At 44.8% G+C, this 19,334-nt stretch overlaps 1 protein-coding gene across 4 annotated transcripts in view; it reads right to left on the bottom strand.

Annotated features, from left to right (window-relative positions):
- UBIAD1 (UbiA prenyltransferase domain containing 1) overlaps positions 1–19,334 on the bottom strand; it is a 63,535-nt gene that overhangs the window by 41,574 nt on the left and 2,627 nt on the right. For 2 of the 4 annotated variants that reach the window (XM_038376653.2, XM_038376654.2), the window contains exon 3: positions 13,572–18,095. The exons of the other annotated variants lie outside the window; for them this stretch is intronic. In XM_038376653.2, the coding sequence (XP_038232581.1) occupies positions 17,608–18,095 (488 nt within the window). In that variant the 3' untranslated portion in view covers positions 13,572–17,607. Of the gene's footprint in view, positions 1–13,571; positions 18,096–19,334 lie in introns of those variants that run through there. 4 annotated transcript variants of the gene reach the window in all.

Consider the following 19,334-nt stretch of genomic DNA (forward strand, 5'->3'; position numbering starts at 1 on the left):
AGCACTGATCCATTTATTGCTGATGGAGCAACCGGAGATTCCTGCCTTGTCGCTGCATGAAAAGAAACACTATGACATCTTCAGACAGAAAGAAAACAAAACAGAATTCCAGCCTCTGAAGTTCAGTGGCACAGACCTCTCCTCCCCCCCGCTTCTTCATCAATCATCATCACGATGATCTTTCCTCTTAATCCTCCTGATCTCCTGCCAGGCACCCACTTCTGGCCTCGGGGCAGCCCTGGACATGGCACGTCACTTCAATTTCTCTTTTGGGTTCCCAATAAGTCCATATGAGCTTATTTTCCATTCCATTAATAGTTGATTAACAAAAGCACAGTGCAAACCACCCAGTGCAAAAATCCCCACAACATAGTCCACATCAACCCCATGCAAGGAATCTTTAAAAACCCAGCTCCATGCTTGCCATCCTGGACTTTCACCAACCTGGACCCTTTCAGTCCTCCTTTGTCCTTCTGCCAGGACAGCCACTCCAGACCTTCCTTCTGAGGTGCAACCTTGTTCTTCCCAGTGGGAGCTTCCAAAGACACTCTGCTGGTTCCTCTAGGAGCCAGTTAGACACGAGCGGGCAAGCCCTTCCACTGCTCTCCTTCCTTCTGCCCTCTCTGGCCCTTGGCTCCGGCTCAAAACCAGCAGTCATCAGCCTCAGCAAACCCTTTGCTGCTCTGCTGCTTTCAGCCCCCTCCCAGGAACCATCTTTCCTGTACAACAGCTCTCATCTCCCAGTCTTCCTGATTAAACCAGTCTGCTCTCATACCTCAGCAGCCTCTTCTCACCAGGCCTGTGATAGCCCTCAGGTCCGGCCACACCCTCTTAATTAGCCCAACTGGCCACCCCGGGACTGGAACAGGAGAGCTGAGCCCTGCTTCATTAAATGGGCCAGCTGCCCTGTTACATCTCCTCCCACTGCTCCTGCCAGAATAGCTCCCCCTCTTCCTGTAACCCTGACCTGCAAAGTTCCAAAGGCACAGGGCAAAGAAAACAGCCTAGGTAGGAGATTCTAGCACTGTGGGGTGATTAATCCTTTGGAGAGCCCAGGGCAGATCACATGGGGAGAAATCAACTCAGTCTTGCCTTAATTTTCATTGTGGGTAATTAACGGCTGAGTTAAAAACTAATTTAAGGGAGGAGAAAGGTCAGCTGGAGAAAAGTATGTTTTTTTTTAGGGCTTTATTGAGCTCCATAACATAAAACAGCCAGTGAATCTATAGCAGGGTCATTCCCAGCCTCTGCTTTATTTATAATGAATAGAGCTGAAGTTTATACAGTATTAGAAATCTACTGCCCATGGGTTGAAATACGACTTCACTATGGCATATAATGGCTAAAGTGCCATAGTGAGGGTAATTTATTATCCACTGGAAGTCACTACATCAGCCATAGGGACAATAGCTAACCGTGCTCAGGGACATGGTTTATTAGACCCTCTTCCTGATCAGCCTGAATTTGAAAAACCCCGTATTAGCGTAGAGCGCGACGGTGCCTCGTGGCCTTATTGGCAAACGGAGACCACCAAGCATGCAGTTAATTGTCTGTTTGCCTGCTCCACAAAATAGGCAGTAAGTCTGTCTGTTTTACAAATATGTTAAGTTTTTGGGCACATTTAGCTTGTACAAACCTAAATAAACACATACGGTTTATTTCAGAAAAAGGCCATTACCCATGGCACAGATCAAGCTGCTGGCAGGAAGATTTCTCCCTTTTTTGGGAGATGCCTTTGCAGATTTACCAGCAGCAAGATTGCAAAACCAGCTGGGTTATTTGGTTTTTCCTAGCAAATGCACAAAGGACCAGATTTCCCACTGCTCCACAGCAAGAGGTTTTCCCAAGAGCTCTGGATCCAGTATGAGGAGTGCTTTTGCACAGCTAGCCTCTTTTAGTGCTTGAACTGAGCTCTTCTGTCCAAAGCAAGTAGCATAAGCAGATTTATGAATGGCAGCCAATCTTATGAGAGAGGCAAAAAGACTGAAATAGGGTGAAATTATGACTTCCCCCTAAAGCCTGAGCAAATAGGCTTTGTGCACAAATCAATCATTTGGGGTGACAGAGGAGAAAGAATTCATCCCACTCCCCAAGCCCAGCCAAGAAGCAGGACACCTAAGCAGTCCCAAGCTGCCACTACTGCATATATTATCAGCTATGGTCCACTACAAACTTCCCCTTCTCTACTACATAGGGTTGTGGCCACTGGGTTTTCACTTGCACACTAGTTAACCCTCTCATTCCCCTTGGGCAGTTCGCTTTGAACTGTAACTGTTTAAGCCCCTGTGCCTAGAAGATTTGCAACCTTCCCCCTTCTGCCACCCCGGCCAAAAACATTTTCCTTAGTCATGTGCCCTGGTCAATTCACATGCTGGGTGATCGCTTCTTTGCTATTTAAGCGGTGAATCACCATTTTGCTGTACAAAGCAGGCAATCGGTACTGTTAGCTTTAACCCATATGAAGTATTATTTCTCTTCTCCATTTTCTGCCACCAAAACAAAGGCACTGCTTGTTCATTTGCTTTCAGCCAGGGCCTGTGTTAGGAGAAATATGGATTCCTGTGTCAAGACAGAATAACTGATTTGTAAGTTCACATGAAAGGGACTAGTCACTTTCCTTCGCTTGTTCTCAGGCACCAGCACAAGGGTGCAATATCAGGCTGCAAACATGGCAGGGAAAGATTTAAGTCAAACAAACTGTTTTTATTGATTTTTTTTTCAGTCTCATGACAACATTCCCTCCATACTATCTGATTTTAGACCCTTTTTGTGATAAAAAGAACAAAACTAAACCCGTAGCTTTTCAGCCTAAACTACCTGACAAAGTCAGTTCCATTAAGTGTTTAAGGAAGCGAGGCTGGGAAAGTGTTTCAAGGAATGGTGGAGAGAAGGATTAGAAACACATTGACACATGGAGGGAGAAAGAGCAAGCGCAGTATACACCTAGGTTGGGGGGGGGGGTTGTCTTATAGACTCAGGTAGGAGGTCTGCCTTGTTGGGAAACTAGCATGAAGCAAATCCAAATGCAGCATGATCCACAGTGAGAGCGCTTTACCCTCACACACATCAACTTCATGGCAAGCCAAGTTCCACTTTAATAGGAAAGAGGCCTGGCGCTGCTCAGCATTACTGTGCCAGCAGACCTGCACCAGCACGACCCTGGCAATGGAAGAGTCCTCAGTGGAAATACAGACCTCATGACAGACCCTCCTCGTCACTTCAAACCTGATGCTGCTCTGGCCAGTCGCTAGGCTCTGGTCAGTTTCAAACCAATGCAGGGTACCCCGCTCTTTTTCAGTTCTCAAGTTAAAGAAAAGCCTCTGCATTTTGCGAGGGCTTCAGCATTCACTTTTCTACTCGACAAAGTGCTTGCCCGATGCGTTGCTCCGCCAGGGCATTCATCTTTATTCATTATCAGTAAGTCCATCTGATTGACGAGCAACACGGGGAAGCAACACAATGGTGTCGTGGATTTTTAATTTTTCAAGCCACTTTGGCCTCAGCAGGGAGGACAGCAAGTCTGGACAGAGCAGACAGGTGTCAGGATGGATTTGGGGTTTTTTAAAAAGTGAAAACGTTTGGGTCTGAGCAAAGGCTGCAAAACTTCCCTTCGGAAACCTCGGCTGATTTTTTGCCCCAGGGGCCAACGACAGTCTGGAATCTGGGACATATTGCCACATGCAGGGCTGTTTCCAAGGGAACAGATGAACTTGGTTTGTAACTGGCTTTGTGTTTGCTGTTTAACAATCCTTCAGTGCTGGAGGCCAGCCATGCTTCCTCAGAGGATTCCAAGTTCAGATTCAGAAGCTCTCTGTATCCAAAGGCTCAGAAGCCCTCTCTAACCCCCTCTTAAGACCTGATCCAATGCCTTTTGAAGACAATGGGACCTTTTCAACTGACTTCAGTGGGGCGTTGGATCACACCCCAGACACTTCTCCATCAGAGAGCACCCAGTTGGTTGCTGAAATGTCTGGATTCGGACATCGACAGTCATAAGATTCAGAAGGCAGGAGAGGCAAGTATAGACAAAGGAGATGCAGCACCAGTTTTTAGAGATTGCACTGGAAGATTTGAAAGAAAACCCAACGAACAGGTTCACTTTGGATCTTACTCAGTTACACACAGGAGCAAAAGGCTTATTTCAGACACTAAAGCACTGCTGTTACTCTAGGCAGAGCCGATCTCTATTTTTCCTTCAGACATACAGCTGCAATAAGCCAGCTGTACTAGAGTTTTATTAAGCCTTATGAATTTTTTAGCAATTCTGGGAGCTATAGATTTTAACCTGGGTAGATATTTAGCTCCACCTTAAAATGAAAAATCTCAAAAAGTCAGAGCAGCATTTCATCCCTTAAATATGTAATTCCAGCTGGAGCAAAACTCCAAGAACAAAGCAGCCAAAGGTGAGTGAATTAAAAGAGATGTGAAGGCAAACTACCGGGAGAGGAGGTAGGGTAGTGATTAAAACAACAGACTGGAGAGCAGGATTCTTGTGTTTTGATCTCCTATTGCACACATGCTCCTGTGATGAAGGGACAGCAGCTCAGTTTACCCAACAAAATGGGGACAACACAGACTAAGCTCCCAGGAGCACTGTCAGAGTTAACTGATATTTGGAAGGGTGCTTTGCGATTGGAGGGTTAAGGCAGCTCTATAAACATAAACACATTTTACAGCATCTACACAAAACCTGTGCAAACACTGCACATTTTCCCCACGCAGGCAGATATTTGTGCATCTCCCATGATGCACTGCTTGCCCACACTCCTTTGTGAGCTTATTCCTCAGAGTCTGACCAGAATAAGCTTATTAAGCCATCAGTGGTAAAAGCTTTAAGAATGCAGAGTGGGGCTGGATGGCTCTCTTCAAAGGTACATTTCCACCATCGCCTGCCAGGGCAAGAAAAGTCTGTCAATACTTAATCCTTACATTAGAAATTAATCTACAGCCATTTAGCTGTGTCAGTTGTTTACCCCAGAGGAGACTCGTGGCTTCTCCCATCGAGACAACACTCAAATCAGCAGCTGTTTTCTGACCCCTCACTCTCAGAGCCTGAATTTCTTTGAAGACAAAAAGCACAGCCATGCTAAAGCGCGTGCACGTGTCTCCATCCACCAGGGCCCTGCATCCTCTGCAATCCGTCAGCTGCAGAACTGTGCTCCAGCATTCAAGCTTTTATTTTCTAGCTGCAAAGAGAACCTTCCCAATCTGAATGGAAAGCTAACGGAGGCACTGAGCAGAGTCTGCAGACAGCTTGGAACAATGGCTCAGAGGGGTGAACCATCTCATTCATCTGACAATGATGCAGACCACTTTGCAAAGCATTTGGAGATTTATCGATGGAAAGTGCTGTATAAGACCTAGGTATTCTTATTAAAATATTATCTCAGCAGCAAGTTAAGTCCGAAGACTGATGTGTCAGAACTGATAACTACGACATCGTTGGTCACTGAACACCCAACTAATATCCCTGTCCCACAAGCCCAAACTTCCTTCCACCCCTTCCCAGGGTCCCACAACCCTAGCTGGTCCCCTCCTCAAAGGCCAAAGCCTCCAGCTCCCTCCTGGACAGCCTCTGCGATACAGCCCTGCATTTCCAACACCAAGGTCTGCAGCACGCTGAAAATTAAATGCTATGGGGCCATTTAAGATAAACTGAACAGAATATCATAACAAACAATGGGGGGGTGGGGGGATACACCGTGCTCACTATTATTCATTCTAATATTTAATTTCATTAAAAATCAGTTAATTCAGCCAATGCTGCAACGGGATATCCAGCCCTGCTGTGCTGGGGTTGCCTCCAGATGCAGGAGTCTTGTTGTAGAATTTGTCTTGCATTTGCAGTGCAGTACATAAGGCCTTGTCTTTCGTGAATCCTCCCAATGGCACAGTCCTTGGAATTACATCCTCCACCAGGTACAGTCCATGCGTGCATTCTCACCTGTTGTACCATACTCCATGACCCCAGTGGGACGCCACTCAAGGTACTCCCCATATGGACCAGGGCATCCTGTAGTAAACATCTTGGGGCCAAGACCTCACCTTCTTGGGGTTCGCAAAGTGCTGTAAATAAGGCAACAACACTACATGAATGATGCATTGGAGGATTCCACAAACAGAGAGACCTGCTGCTGTCCATGAGCACCTACCTCTTCAAGCTGCATGACCCAGGGAGTCCCTTTGCACCTGCAGATCCACACTGCTGATTTGAAAATGATCCTCCTGCCATGCACAAAGTCAGCCTGGGAACCTTGGTTGTGGATTAGCTGCTCTGTCATATTCTCTCCACCTCCAGATGAAAGCAATGAGGCCCAGAAAGCCTTACAAACAGTCAGTGGCTTCTACCTAAGTGGCTTCTCTGCATCCAGAGTTGGTTTCCCAAACCCCATAGCTTTCATCTGGATCCAGATCTCACATACAGCAAAACTGTGCAAGGTGTTTGGAGCTGGGATTCTGGGTCGGCCTGGGAAAAAGATATAGGGGGATTCTGAACTTTCCCAGCCTTTCTATTTTGGTCTGGGTCATCTCATCCCCTATATGTAACATCAGGCTACACTCCATCCCAGCTCCCCTGATTGTACTGGTGCAGGAGCAGCTCAGCCTGGTCTTCCAGCTTTTAGACTAGGAGGCCTATGTTCTGTTTAACTGGGGATGCCCCACTAGTCTGTATTCACTTCCTTTTCCCAAAGGGAGCTTGAGCAGATGGAGGAGGGGGTGGGTTCTACTGTTGGTACTCCTGAGCCAGCGGTTTTCCCTCAAGACACTAATGTCATTAAGGCTTTTCAGTTACAGGCAACTTTACCACCGCTATCCAAGAATGGAGTTTCCAAAGTGCAATGTATGTCCGATGAGCTGAGCATTCTCACCTCTCTCCAACCTACAGAGAAATTCTCGCAATTAAGGAGACAAAAGCAGGTTCAGTTGGGCTAGGAGTCCAGGATGCCCTCTCAAGTGACTCCACTCTAGCATTGGTGAACTGGCATGGTCAGTCCTGATCAGAAATTGCAGCCATTCTGGTGCTGAACGGAACCAGTTCACTGGGGAGAAGAGCAGCTTCTCCAGACATCCCCATCTCTGCCCACTGTAGAAAGAGCTGTGACGGGTAATTCAGAGAGAACTCTGTCCGGTTCATTTTGTGCATGGAGATCGCAGCTGGCAAGATAATACTGTATCTTCTAGATCTTAGATACTTATATGGCCCCATTACCATAGAACAGTGATACTCAGACTGAGGCTCGCAAGCTGCAAGTGGCTCTTTGCAACACATGATATTAAAACACTGGGTGATGTAATTATTAACTATTGTAAGTTATTAATCAGTCCGGATGCTTTTACTTTGTTATTATCCAAATGTAGTTGATAAAATACTTGGTCATTTTGCTGTGAGAATTTTTATATTACACACACACACAAAATATTTCCCCTGCCATGCTGCTTAAATATGAATATATAGTACTATAGTAAATGAAACCATGGATTCATACTACTGAGACTCTTTTAGGTAACGCTGATCGCCAATTTGGCTCCTGAACCATTGTGGTCTGAGTATCACTGCCATAGAATATAGCTATTCCACCCTACTCCAGTGATGACAGTACAACTCTGCCATCTTCAGGCAATTTGAAGAAATGCAGCCCCTACTCAGCTGAAAACCTGAACACAAATGGCACAATCTAGAAAGAAAAGGAGTAGGTTTCAGAGTAGCAGCCGTGTTAGTCTGTATTCGCAAAAAGAAAAGGAGTACTTGTGGCACCTTAGAGACTAACAAATTTATTTGAGCATAAGCTTTCGTGAGCTACAGCTCACTTCATCGGATGCATTTGGTGGAAAATACAGAGGGGAGATTTATATACACACACAGAGATCATACACACTGTAAGGAGAGGTTTCATAGTAGCAGCCGTGTTAGTCTGTATCACTTAAGATGAGCCATCACCAGCAGGAGGGGGGGAAAAGGAGGAAAACCTTTCATGGTGACAAGCAAGGTAGGCTATTTCCAGCAGTTAACAAGAACAATTGAGGAACAGTGGGGAGGAGAAATAACATGGGGCAAGTTTTACTTTGTGTAATGACTCATCCATTCCCAGTCTCTATTCAAGCCTAAATTAATTGTATCCAGTTTGCAAATTAATTCCAATTCAGCAGTCTCTCATTGGAGTCTGTTTTTGAAGTTTTTTTTGTTGAAGAATAGCCACCCTCAGGTCTGTAATCGAGTGACCGGAGAGATTGAAGTGTTCTCCGTCTGGCTTTTGAATGTTCTAATTCTTGACGTCTGATTTGTGTCCATTTATTCTTTTATGTAGAGACTGTCCAGTTTGCCCAATGTACATGGCAGAGGGGCATTGCTGGCACATGATGGCATATATCACATTGGTGGATGAGCAGGTGAACGAGCCTCTGATAGTGTGGCTGATGTGATTAGGCCCTATGATGGTGTCCCCTGAATAGATATGTGGACAGAGTTAGCAACGGGCTTTGTTGCAAGGATAGGTTCCTGGGTTAGTGGTTCTGTTGTGTGGTGTGTGGTTGCTGGTGAGTATTTGCTTCAGGTTGGGGGGCTGTCTGTAAGCAAGGACTGGCCTGTCTCCCAAGATCTGTGAGAGTGATGGGTCGTCCTTCAGGATAGGTTGTAGATCCTTGATGATGCGTTGGAGAGGTTTTAGTTGGGGGCTGAAGGTGATGGCTAGTGGCGTTCTGTTATTTTTATAAATTTGTTAGTCTCTAAAGTACCACAAGTACTCCTTTTCTTTTTGCGAATACAGACTAACATGGCTGCTACTCTGAAAACAATCTAGAAAGAGGCTGAAGGGTCCCAAGATACTGGAGAGGAGGGGAAAAAGCTGGACCATGTGTCTCTCTCTGCTCCGGCTGCTAGGGCAGAAGCTGGAGTGGACCAGGAGTTGCTGAGTCAGCACAGAACAATTATAGGCGCATAAGCAAAAGGACCAAGCAGCTACCTGTGCTGGGACAGTCTGCTGAGTTCTCGGTGACCAGTTAGGATGCTCAGCAAAGCAGGCTCTGCACCCTCATAAGAGACATTTGCTCAGGTTTCCTCATCACTGGGACAGTTCTGAGTTCAGCTCGGCCACACCTGGCTGTTACATTTTGGAGGACAACACAAACTAATCTCAAATATCTAAGATGGGGGGCTTGACTTAAGATACGCATCACAGAAAGGGTGGCAGGCATTTCCCATACTTCACTAGCTCAGTACTTTCCTGTCCTGGAAACATGTTAACTGAAACACTGCTGCAAGGACACCAAGCATCAGCTTCAGATGCAAGAGCCTTGGAGTTAAGGCTTAAATTCCTCCCTAAACTCATTGGAATAAGCCTAGCTCGTGTAGCTCATAATGTGCAAAAGCATCCCCCCCATCTCAGTGCAGAGGTGCTAACAGGAGTCAGTGCTGGTAGAGCTGGCAGCTTGGGCAGTTAGCACAGTTTGGGCGCAGGCATCAGATCCTTCAAGTGAATTGAGATTTCTGTGATCTGTTCAAAATAAAGGGGAAAACATCTGACACCTGTTCAAACACACAGAGATGCCTCTCTTCAAACCATCAGCAACTAACAGCTCCCAAAGATTTATTTAGACTTTGACCAGATCTATACTGCAAACATTTGCTGGCACAGCTATGTAACTCGGGTGTGATGAGGCACGATCTGCTGTATCGACAAAAGGCACACTGAGTGTACATGTAGAGATGTAGAGTGTAGATACCAGCAAGGATGTCCTTCTGCTTGCTGGAATAAACTATACTTCCAAAAGCTTAACTGCATCTGCACTCAGAGTTCTTGGCCAGTATAGCACACCGGTACTGCTAGATCAGCAAAGCCCTCCTCGTAAAGAGCTGGTCTGCATTACAGTTGACTTCTACTCAATATTCTCCACAAGTAGAGTCCATCCACACTTTATTTGAACCTTACGGACGCAGCAAATTCTAAGTAAAGGGTTTATCTATGCTAGAGGTTTCTAGTGCAAGTTAACTGACAGCCAATGTGTTTGTACATGCTAATCTGGACTCCACAAATGCGTGCATCTGGGAACAAATGTTTGTGGACTTCACAGACCTAGCACATATAAACGTGTTAGCTCACTTGAGTTCACCAGCAATCAGTGAACTCAAGTTAAAAGACTTTAGTGTAAATGAACCCCTAGTGGCAAAAGTAGTGCAAACCCTATTCCTGAATTCCTGTTCTCTTCAGCCATCTCCTTACAGCCATTGCATGGTTAGTCTGCCCAGTGGCACATTTGATTTTTCTGGCCCCTCCCAATACTTAAGTCATGCCTTTTGGGGGGCTGTTTCTCCAGATGCCCATGAAATTAATGAGAAGATTCAAGCCACTAATACTGTTTTTTAAAAATGCTTCCTATCTCCATTTCTTTCGCATTGAATAGTTTAGTTGGCATCCATACTCACCTCTTGCATTCTGCAGCTGACCTAATCATAACAGCAATGACCGGTGCGGAATCCAACTACTGTGGGGATGGTGGCCATATAGTTACCTAGACAATTCAAAGAGAAAGGAACCAAATATGCTCTCTGCTTGCTTCCCATCAGTCTTGGGCCTAGTAAGGTCCTGTTTTATAAGTCATTTAAACCTCTCGCAATAAGAATTATTGTATTGCACATACAGTGATTAATACACAGTAAGAAGATAGTGTAAATGGTATTACAGCAGAAGTTCTATTAAACTTGGTCTTTCACCAACCCTTCTCTGGAAAAAAGCAAAGTCATTGGAGAGAGAGAAGAGCAGAAAGGTCCTGATCCCGACCCCAATGAAAGGGCTCATCTGTATGATGCAGTTAGATTGGTTTAATTTAAGGTGTGATCTTAAACCCTGTGCAGGAGGCTGTGTAGACAGTCTTCAGTTTAAACCAGGATTTTTTCAGTTTATCTTAAATCCATTAGGAATGGGTTTAAGCCCATTGTAGTAGTAGTAGAATTGTAGTAAGCCCCCAGTTTAACTAAACCCATGGAAGTCTAATGTAAACGAGGCCTTAGTCGGTGACAAAACTCCCATTAACTTTCAAGACAGAAGGATCAGGCCCATATTCACAAGCAGGTGGATGGACAGTTAAGTAAGCTTGGAAGAATTAGATTATCAGTAAGTGTTGGTAAAAGTCGATTTCACCATACATACACAAACCGACAATACGTATTTCCATAGATGATCATCTAAATTTACAGATAGGCAAAGAACGAAAAATGCTGTTTGAGAACTTCTTAGTGAGTGATTTGAGGGTATATGCTTTGTATATTTTACGTGATGTTGATAATTTCTGTTGTACTGGTTATCAATCTTTAACTTTTTGAATTTCAATGGCTGCTATCATTAAATAATTATTGTGCGGCTCCCCCCATTGTCTGACCCCCCCATAATTTCCTGCAACCATTAACATTTAAATCAGTAAAAATTAGAGTGCTTAAAACCCATAATTTTGCACAATTGTAAAAATGTAAATGATAAAAATAGAAAAAATGCTTAAAATAAACATGGATATCAGTCAAAATTATTAAAAAAATAGAAATCTGCCAAGCCTAATAGATAAGGCACGCACACATTTTTTACTGTCTTAGGAGCAAGGTGGACAAAAATCCAGCTCCCCCATGCTTAGAAGCGTGTAAAATGTCACAGGCTGAGACTTTCCTAAGTTCAACCTCAGGCACACTGTCACATCTGCCTGAGGAGCAAAGACCTAACGAAAAGGATGACAAGCCACCACTCATGGAGGAAGGTGCCTGACAGCTCTTTATTACAGAGCAGAGCAGTCTCATTTCAGGGCCATTAGAGGATTAAATAACCTTGCAGGGAAGTGGGGGGAGGAACTCAATCAGCACTCTAGCTATTAAAAACAAAAGAATTAGGAAGAAGAGCCTTCTTTTACTTGCTTAATGACTCCATAGGTCAGGCCTACATTACAGACCTATATCAAAAAGAAAAGGAGTACTTGTGGCACCTTAGAGACTAACAAATTAGTCTCTAAGGTGCCACAAGTACTCCTTTTCTTTTTGCGAATACAGACTAACACGGCTGCTACTCTGAGACCTATATCAGTTAGCTAAGTTGCTTAGAGGTGTGAAAATCAACACCTCGAGCAACAGTTATACTAACCTAACCCCCCCATATAGATAGTGCTCTGTCAACGGGAGAGCTTTTCCTGTCGACATAGCTACTGCCTTTTGGGGAGGTGGATCAACTACACCAACAAGTCTCCCATCAGCGTAGGAGCATCTTCACTTAAGCGTTACAATGGTGCAGATGCACTGATGCAGCTTTTTAAGTGTAGACCTGCCCACAGGGATTACTAATTCCTCCAAGACAGAGCTGAGCTGCAGGCCCCAGCACGGGCCGAGAAGGGTATGATGCCACAACCTTCTTGTAAAAATTAGGTTTGCCCACACATGATCATTAAAGACCCAGAAAGGGGTGAATTGACAATTCAGAGGCAGATTAAATGGTGTCAGAGATAGATCAGTGTATGTGGGTGGAACTTTAACCGAGTTAGTGAAAGTGAGTGTGATATCATGGGCTGTCACCGGCTAAGAGGGCTGGAGATCAGGGGTGAAGTAGAGACAGTAGCCAACAGGAGAAAAAGCAGTCTCCACCCCAGCTACAACTCTGCATTCTGCCCCAGGAAGGTAAATTACACCCTGATCCCCACTGTTTACAAACACCTTTTCATTTGGCCCAGCATCCACAAAGCACTTCATGATCCCTCACAATGACAGAGGCAATAGTAAAGCTTAGCACTAATAGTGCTTTGCATCTTCCTAGTGCTGTACACAGAACAAGCCTCCAAACAGCTCTTTGAAAGACATCAGGCAGATTAGCCCCTTTTCATATCTAAGGGAAACAACTGCAAAGAGTTGCGCCTAGAATTACACAGCAAATCAGCACTAGAATGCAGTTCTTACTCTTCGTCCCAAACTCCTTCTACACCATGCTGCCTCTTGAGACCTAAATAAGGGATCAGCCCATGCCTTTTATAATCTGCTAAAACAGTTATTTATAGGCTGCGAAGTTAGACTGTGAATCACTCCAAAGCATCTAACGACAGTAGCATCATGCTGCAGGTAAAAACGTTAGTCCCTTGGGGCAGTTTTCCCTGCCACGAGGGTTTATAGCTCTGGGCTCTGCTGCAGATACATGTAACGAAGGATGGAACTCGGAGGCACTTTAAACCAGAATCCATGAAAGGAAAAATATAAATGAACAAATTCCCCCATCCCACAGACCTCCCATTCTGGCCATAGCCCTGCATCCCAATAGCTTCAGCCTTGTGTGAACAAGAGAGCAAGGCAACCAGGCCAGAGAAATATGATTTGAGTGGCAGAATGAGACTGAAGAGGCTCAAGCGTTCCTTGGTACTAGGCAGGCATTAGTGACCACAGCTACTCCAGAAAGCTTCCCAATAATCCTTTACCCTGCTTTATGGCCCAGATGAAACACTGGTGGGGGCAGCATGCTGCCAAGGACCTGCGGCGCAAATGCGACCATCTAAAAGGTTGCAAAAAAGTCAGGAGTGTGACTCCGACACAGGAAAAGCATGAGAACACCCATGTATCGATAAGCGAGTTTAACTTTATTAAAAAGACAAAGTTCAATTGAAGTCAGTCTCAGAATTACAAATACTCAGGTTCAACAGTGCCCTACCTAGAAAGGTGTATTCCAGAGAGGGTACAGTTGATAGATTAGATCACCAAAACCTATTAACATCTGCCCTAAAACATACGTTTGCCCTTTCAATTGAACGGATTATCCCTCAACATATAAGGACAGGGCTGCCTAGTTCACAAGAGGGCTCTTATGGTCAAAGGAGCCTACCGCATGCGTACCTAGGGTGTGTGCTTTCCAGTGCTTCCACTCCAAAGCTGTGCAGAGGAGTGTCCATAGGAAACATGTTCTCCCAGAAGACCACTCTGATCCAAGCCCAGAAACGCAACACGGAGCCATTTAAAATGATTAACCATAGCTTGTTAAAAATGGAACGTTTAGACACTTCACTGAACCACTGCCTGGGCGAGAGGAGAGGTCAGGAGGCCATTTAATATATACGATGGCCAGATGTGCCACAGATCTGCTCGGCTACCAGCAGAGACTCAGCATGCAGCGATACAGCTTATTGCAAGTGGCCTGATCAAAACTGAAAAGGCCTATGATCAGAAGAGGTGCTGGACACCCAATATTCTCAGCGCAGACCCTGTAACACAAGACAGGTTGCCTTAGGGTTTGTCTATATGGAAAGTTTTACCAGTGATGCTAGTATAAATCCCCATCTGGGCACGCAAGCATGGCTTTTGTTTAGCTTAGATCCTGTCCCAAGCAACATAAATTAAACCAAAAAGGGGCCTCTCAAACCAGAATAAGATCATACACATGGTGCAATACTGGTATAACTTTACTGGTTTAAATTCACATCTTATATTATACCAAAAAGATTTTCCCATATAAGTAAGGCCTGAGAAGCAGAGTGCCTGAGACAATACCCAGCCTAGCACTTCTTACTTTCAAAGCTCTTTATCAAATGACATTAACCCCACAACACCCGGTGAGGTAGGCAACAATAAGCACCATTTTACAGGTGGAAAAACCAAGGCACAGAGAAATTAAGTGGCTTGCCCAAGGCCACTGGGGGGGAAACAAATGAGACGGTTAAGATTATAATCCAGGCGTTTCTAGCTCCCTTACCGTACACAGACCACCCCACACCCTCAAGACTTCCAAAGTCTTCTGTGTATGCTGCTGGTAATGAATGGAAGCAGTCTGGACACCTTTTCTTCTAATCCCTGCGTCTGTAAATCACTGAACGCCCAAGAAAATGGTGCTACAAATGCATGAAACACGTCACCTCTCACTCCAGCTCTGTAGCAATAGCACTGGTCTTTCCCACTAGCAGGCAGACTTTCTAACCAGGAGTCTTTTTTTTGTAAGGAAGAGATCAACCATAGTGTTATGTGTTGCTGTTCCACTGAGGACTATTTCCTAGATTCTTCACCCTCCTTCACCATAAGAGCTACAGCTCTCAAATTTCTTATTCACGTTCTGACTGTCAGAAGCAACATGGCTTAGGAAACGTGCATAAAAAAATTGCCACATCAACCCGCATTAAACTATAGCTATGCAAGAGCTAGACATATTATCATAACAAACAAGAACAGGGCACAGGATGTATCTGCTGAGAGAGCTACAAACAATACAACCCTGGGATTAACCAGATCAACCCATTCCATCTTGCAGAATGGGCTCTATTAGGAAATAGTTCTCTCTACCACTGGGGTTGATTTCACCATCACTTCCACTCCTCAGTCTCTGAGACAGCATGTGCTTGGCAGAAGACAGAGTTGGTTCTTTGACAAATGCTCATCATCAGCCCACTGGAGCTCTAAGCCAGCAACCAAAAACAGGAAGTGTACATTTGCCCAGAAAATCATTGCCAAGTATTGCTAGATGCTGCTCTCTCTCCAGCTGAGATCAACCCCTTCTGACTGGGTTTCTATCCAAAGCCAAGTTCTCCACTGTACAAAGCAGCAGACTGGCTGCTTAAACCAGTCTTCCCTTGTTGTTTTCCCTAGGCAGCCTGGAGAGACAGTCTGATCCAGGCATTGCCCTATTTTAATAACTGAACCTGAGGCTGGTGAAAGCTGTCACCTGCCTGCTGAGATTGCTTCTGAGTAACAGAGTCCAGCTGTGAAGCAATCACAACTAGCAGCTAAGTCACCAGAAACCATTTGAACACTTTGATGCCACCTATATAACATGTCGGTGCCAGTTCCATTTTATAGTTGTCGTAATTCCTCCATTACATGCAGCACTGAACCAGTCTCAGGTGAATAACCTCTCATTGCCATAACACGCCCAAGGTGGATATGCAGCACTGCATACCCTGCTGGACTTTACTGATCGTAACTAAAAGGCTCGTTGTGCCCTGGTTAATATCCTCCCCTGTGGCTCAGGAACACTATGCTCCTGGCAGATGGAGTTCTAGAACAAGGTCCAGATCAATTCAATCTGGACATTTCAAGGGAGTCCTGCAAAGAGCTTTTACATCAACACTCGCCGTTTCACACAGGGAACAAAAATATTTCCCAATGAAGAACAGGGTTCAGTGACCATGGGAAAATATGAGAGAGCCAAAATCACCCTGTTGTGCCCTAATGGAGCATCCCCATAGCTGTGTTTGGCTCTGCGTGTTTCACACCACTCTCTTGTGAGGAATAGCACTCATCCAGAGGGCTATATTAGCATCCTTACAGGAGAGCAGGGATTGGAGTGGAAGGATATGCAGGAAGAATATCCAGTACCAATGAGGACATCATCCTGAGGAGTGATCTAGAACTTCAAAACTGACCAATGCATCACAGGGGTCATCAAAATCTTGGTCCCCACTGGAAATGGGAAGAGGAACCTATCAACAAGAAGAATAATTCACTATCCTGATGTCTGTGCAAAGTCATGGCAGAAATTCAGACTCCCTCCTGCAATGCCCCAATCTTTCTCCCTTGCTGCCACCAGCTTTAGGGTGACAAGTGACTTTAAGTAGACAACAGATATGGAGGATGACAATTAGAAAATGCTTCGCTATTAAGAGACTTGGCTACCACAGCATGTTAGTCAATATCCAGCTGTCTACAGAGCTTTGTCACCCTGCCTGACAGCTTCTTTTAACACCAAGATCCTTTCATCTCAGGCAGAAGGGTCTGAGCATGAGAAAATTTTAACAACAGACCTTTTCATCCTACCAAGTCTTGTGAGCTTCTTAGCTGTACAACTTGCAGTTCTGGCCCCCAGCTACTTAAAGAGGGAGGAGTGGAAGTTCACTGCTTTTGGCTTAAAGCTCAGTGCAATGGACCAGCTGTGTTCCATTTCAGCACCTATATACTACAGCAATGGGTGCTTTAGAAATGCCTAGGTAGAGAGGAACTAGCAGTGGGAGCACCAGAAGCTGCTGTCTTCCGTAAATCAGCAGTTCTTAATGGACACCCCATGACCCATTTCATATAGCCAGGATGTCTGGAAGTGTATACTCAAGATTTGGCAATGGGGGGGAGGGAGAGGAACCAGACCAGGTGGTGAAGATGAAGTTGGAGGAGGAGTGAAGTAGCAGCATCTGTTTTACTGTGATGCTGACAAAAATAAAGCATTCAGTGGTAACTTGCATGTGCTACAGCATAGGAGTGGAGCTGCTGAATCCCCTTCATGTTGTATGGGGATGATTCACAGATCAGGGGAAGGAAAAGTTCAAATTTAAGGCTCAACCCTACTCCTATTGAAGTTAATAGTGAAAGTCCCTTTGAATTCAATGGCAGTAGCATCAAGTCCTTGAAATGTCTGTCTACTCACATGGTGAACTGCAATAAGCACCGAGAGAAAGCCAGAGCCACATGGTCAATTCAACCCTCTTCCCAGAGAAGAACTTCCTAAGACACCATCGGAAGTCTCTAGTACAAGAGAAACCGCTTATCTCAACAAGACCAAAGCCCATAAAATTCACATGGGGTCACTGGCTCAAATCACTTGCTCTGGCCACCATCCATAACAAACCCCCCACTTGCACCGCGAGCTCAGGCACTAACACTCAAGTCATGGGATGGGGCTCTCGCCATTACAGTTTGGGCAGCGTGCCTGCTGGTGCCAGTATAATACCAAAAACATAGAAGAGCCCCAGCAGGAGATTGAGCTTGGCTGTCCGCTGGGGAATTTTGCTGAAGCTCTGGCTCCGGAACTGCCTCTCCAGCGAAAAGGCCATAGGAATGGTGAGTAGTGGCAGCGCCATGCTGATGGTGTAACGTGTGGCCAAGACGCAGAAAATCAGGTAGGGCAGGAAGAGCAGTGTGTTGTAGAGCATGTAGGAAAATGTGGGGCCGATGAGGATAGCCAGGGTGACAATGCCTGCCTGTCGGTCAGACTCTATGTCCCGTGTGTTGTTGCTGTGCAGGATGGCCTCAGTGCTGAGGGCTAGTGGGACAGCATAGAGCAGTGGTGAGACAGACAGATAGCCAACCTGCACTGCATGGGCAAACATGACAGCCAGGGGCCCAAACGTGATGAGGATCACCAAGTCACCAAGCGCCACATATTTAAATCCAATTCCTGTGGCAAGAAACAAGAGGAAAACAAGTGTTACCAAGTGAAGTTCACTTTATGGAGGACAATAGATGTTACTCAAACAGATCAGCAACGCCTAAAAAATGCTGTAAAACAGTCAACACAAACACAGCTAGGGCAGGGCTACACACATGCTCTTTTATTGCCCCAGAATTGATTATTATTCTCCCTTTCCAAAGATAATAAAGCAAATGTGTCTGCAATTCTCCAGTCTCAACCAGTGAGCAAAGATTAAGGGGCAGATTTGTTACCCACCTGGAATACCTTATTCCACAAGCAGTCACACTGAAGTCCATGGGATTACACATGCAGTAAGGTGCTACCCAATGGCAAAAAACAGTGAGGTGGCAAAATTTGCAGATGATACAAAATTACTAAAGATAGTTAAGACCCAGGCAGACTGTGAAGAGCTACAAAAGGATCTCTCAAAACTGGGTGATTGGGCAACAAAATGGGAGATTTCAGAGCAGCAGACGTGTTAGACTGGATCTGCAAAAAGAAAAGGAGTACTTGTGGCACCTTAGAGACTAACAAATTTGAAATTTAATGTTGATAAATACAAAGTAATGCACATTGGAAAAGCATAATCCTAACTATACATATAAAGTGATGGGGTCTAAATTAGCTGTTACCACTCAAGAAAGATCTTGGAATCATTGCGGATAGTTCTCTGAAAACATCCACTCAATGTGCAACAGCAGTCAAAAAAGTGAACAGAATGCTGGGAATAATTAAGAAAGGGATAGATAATAGGACAAAAAATATCATGTTCCCTCTATATAAATCCATGGTATGCCCACATCTTGAATACTGCATGCAGATGTGGTCACCCCATCTCAAAAAAGATATACTGGAATTAGAAAAAGTTCAGAAAAGGGCAACAAAAATTATTAGGGGTATGGAACGGCTTCCGTCTAAGGAGAGATTAATAAGACTGGGACTTTTCAGCTTGGAAAAGAGACAGCTAAGGGAGATATGATTGAGGTCTATAAAAATCATGACTGGTGTGGAGAAAGTAGATATGAGAAGTAGTAAACAACACTTCCTTAACAGAAAAACTAGGATTCACCAAATGAAATTAATAGGCAACAGGTTTAAAACAAATAAAAGGAAGTATTTCTTCACACAATGCAGTGTCAACCTGTGGAACTCCTTGCCAGAGGATGTTGTGGAGGCCAAGACCCCATAACAGGGCTCAAAAAAGAACTAGATAAATTCATGGAG

The sequence above is a fragment of the Dermochelys coriacea genome, chromosome 18 (genome assembly GCF_009764565.3).
Source record: "Dermochelys coriacea isolate rDerCor1 chromosome 18, rDerCor1.pri.v4, whole genome shotgun sequence".
NCBI lineage: Eukaryota > Metazoa > Chordata > Testudines > Dermochelyidae > Dermochelys > Dermochelys coriacea.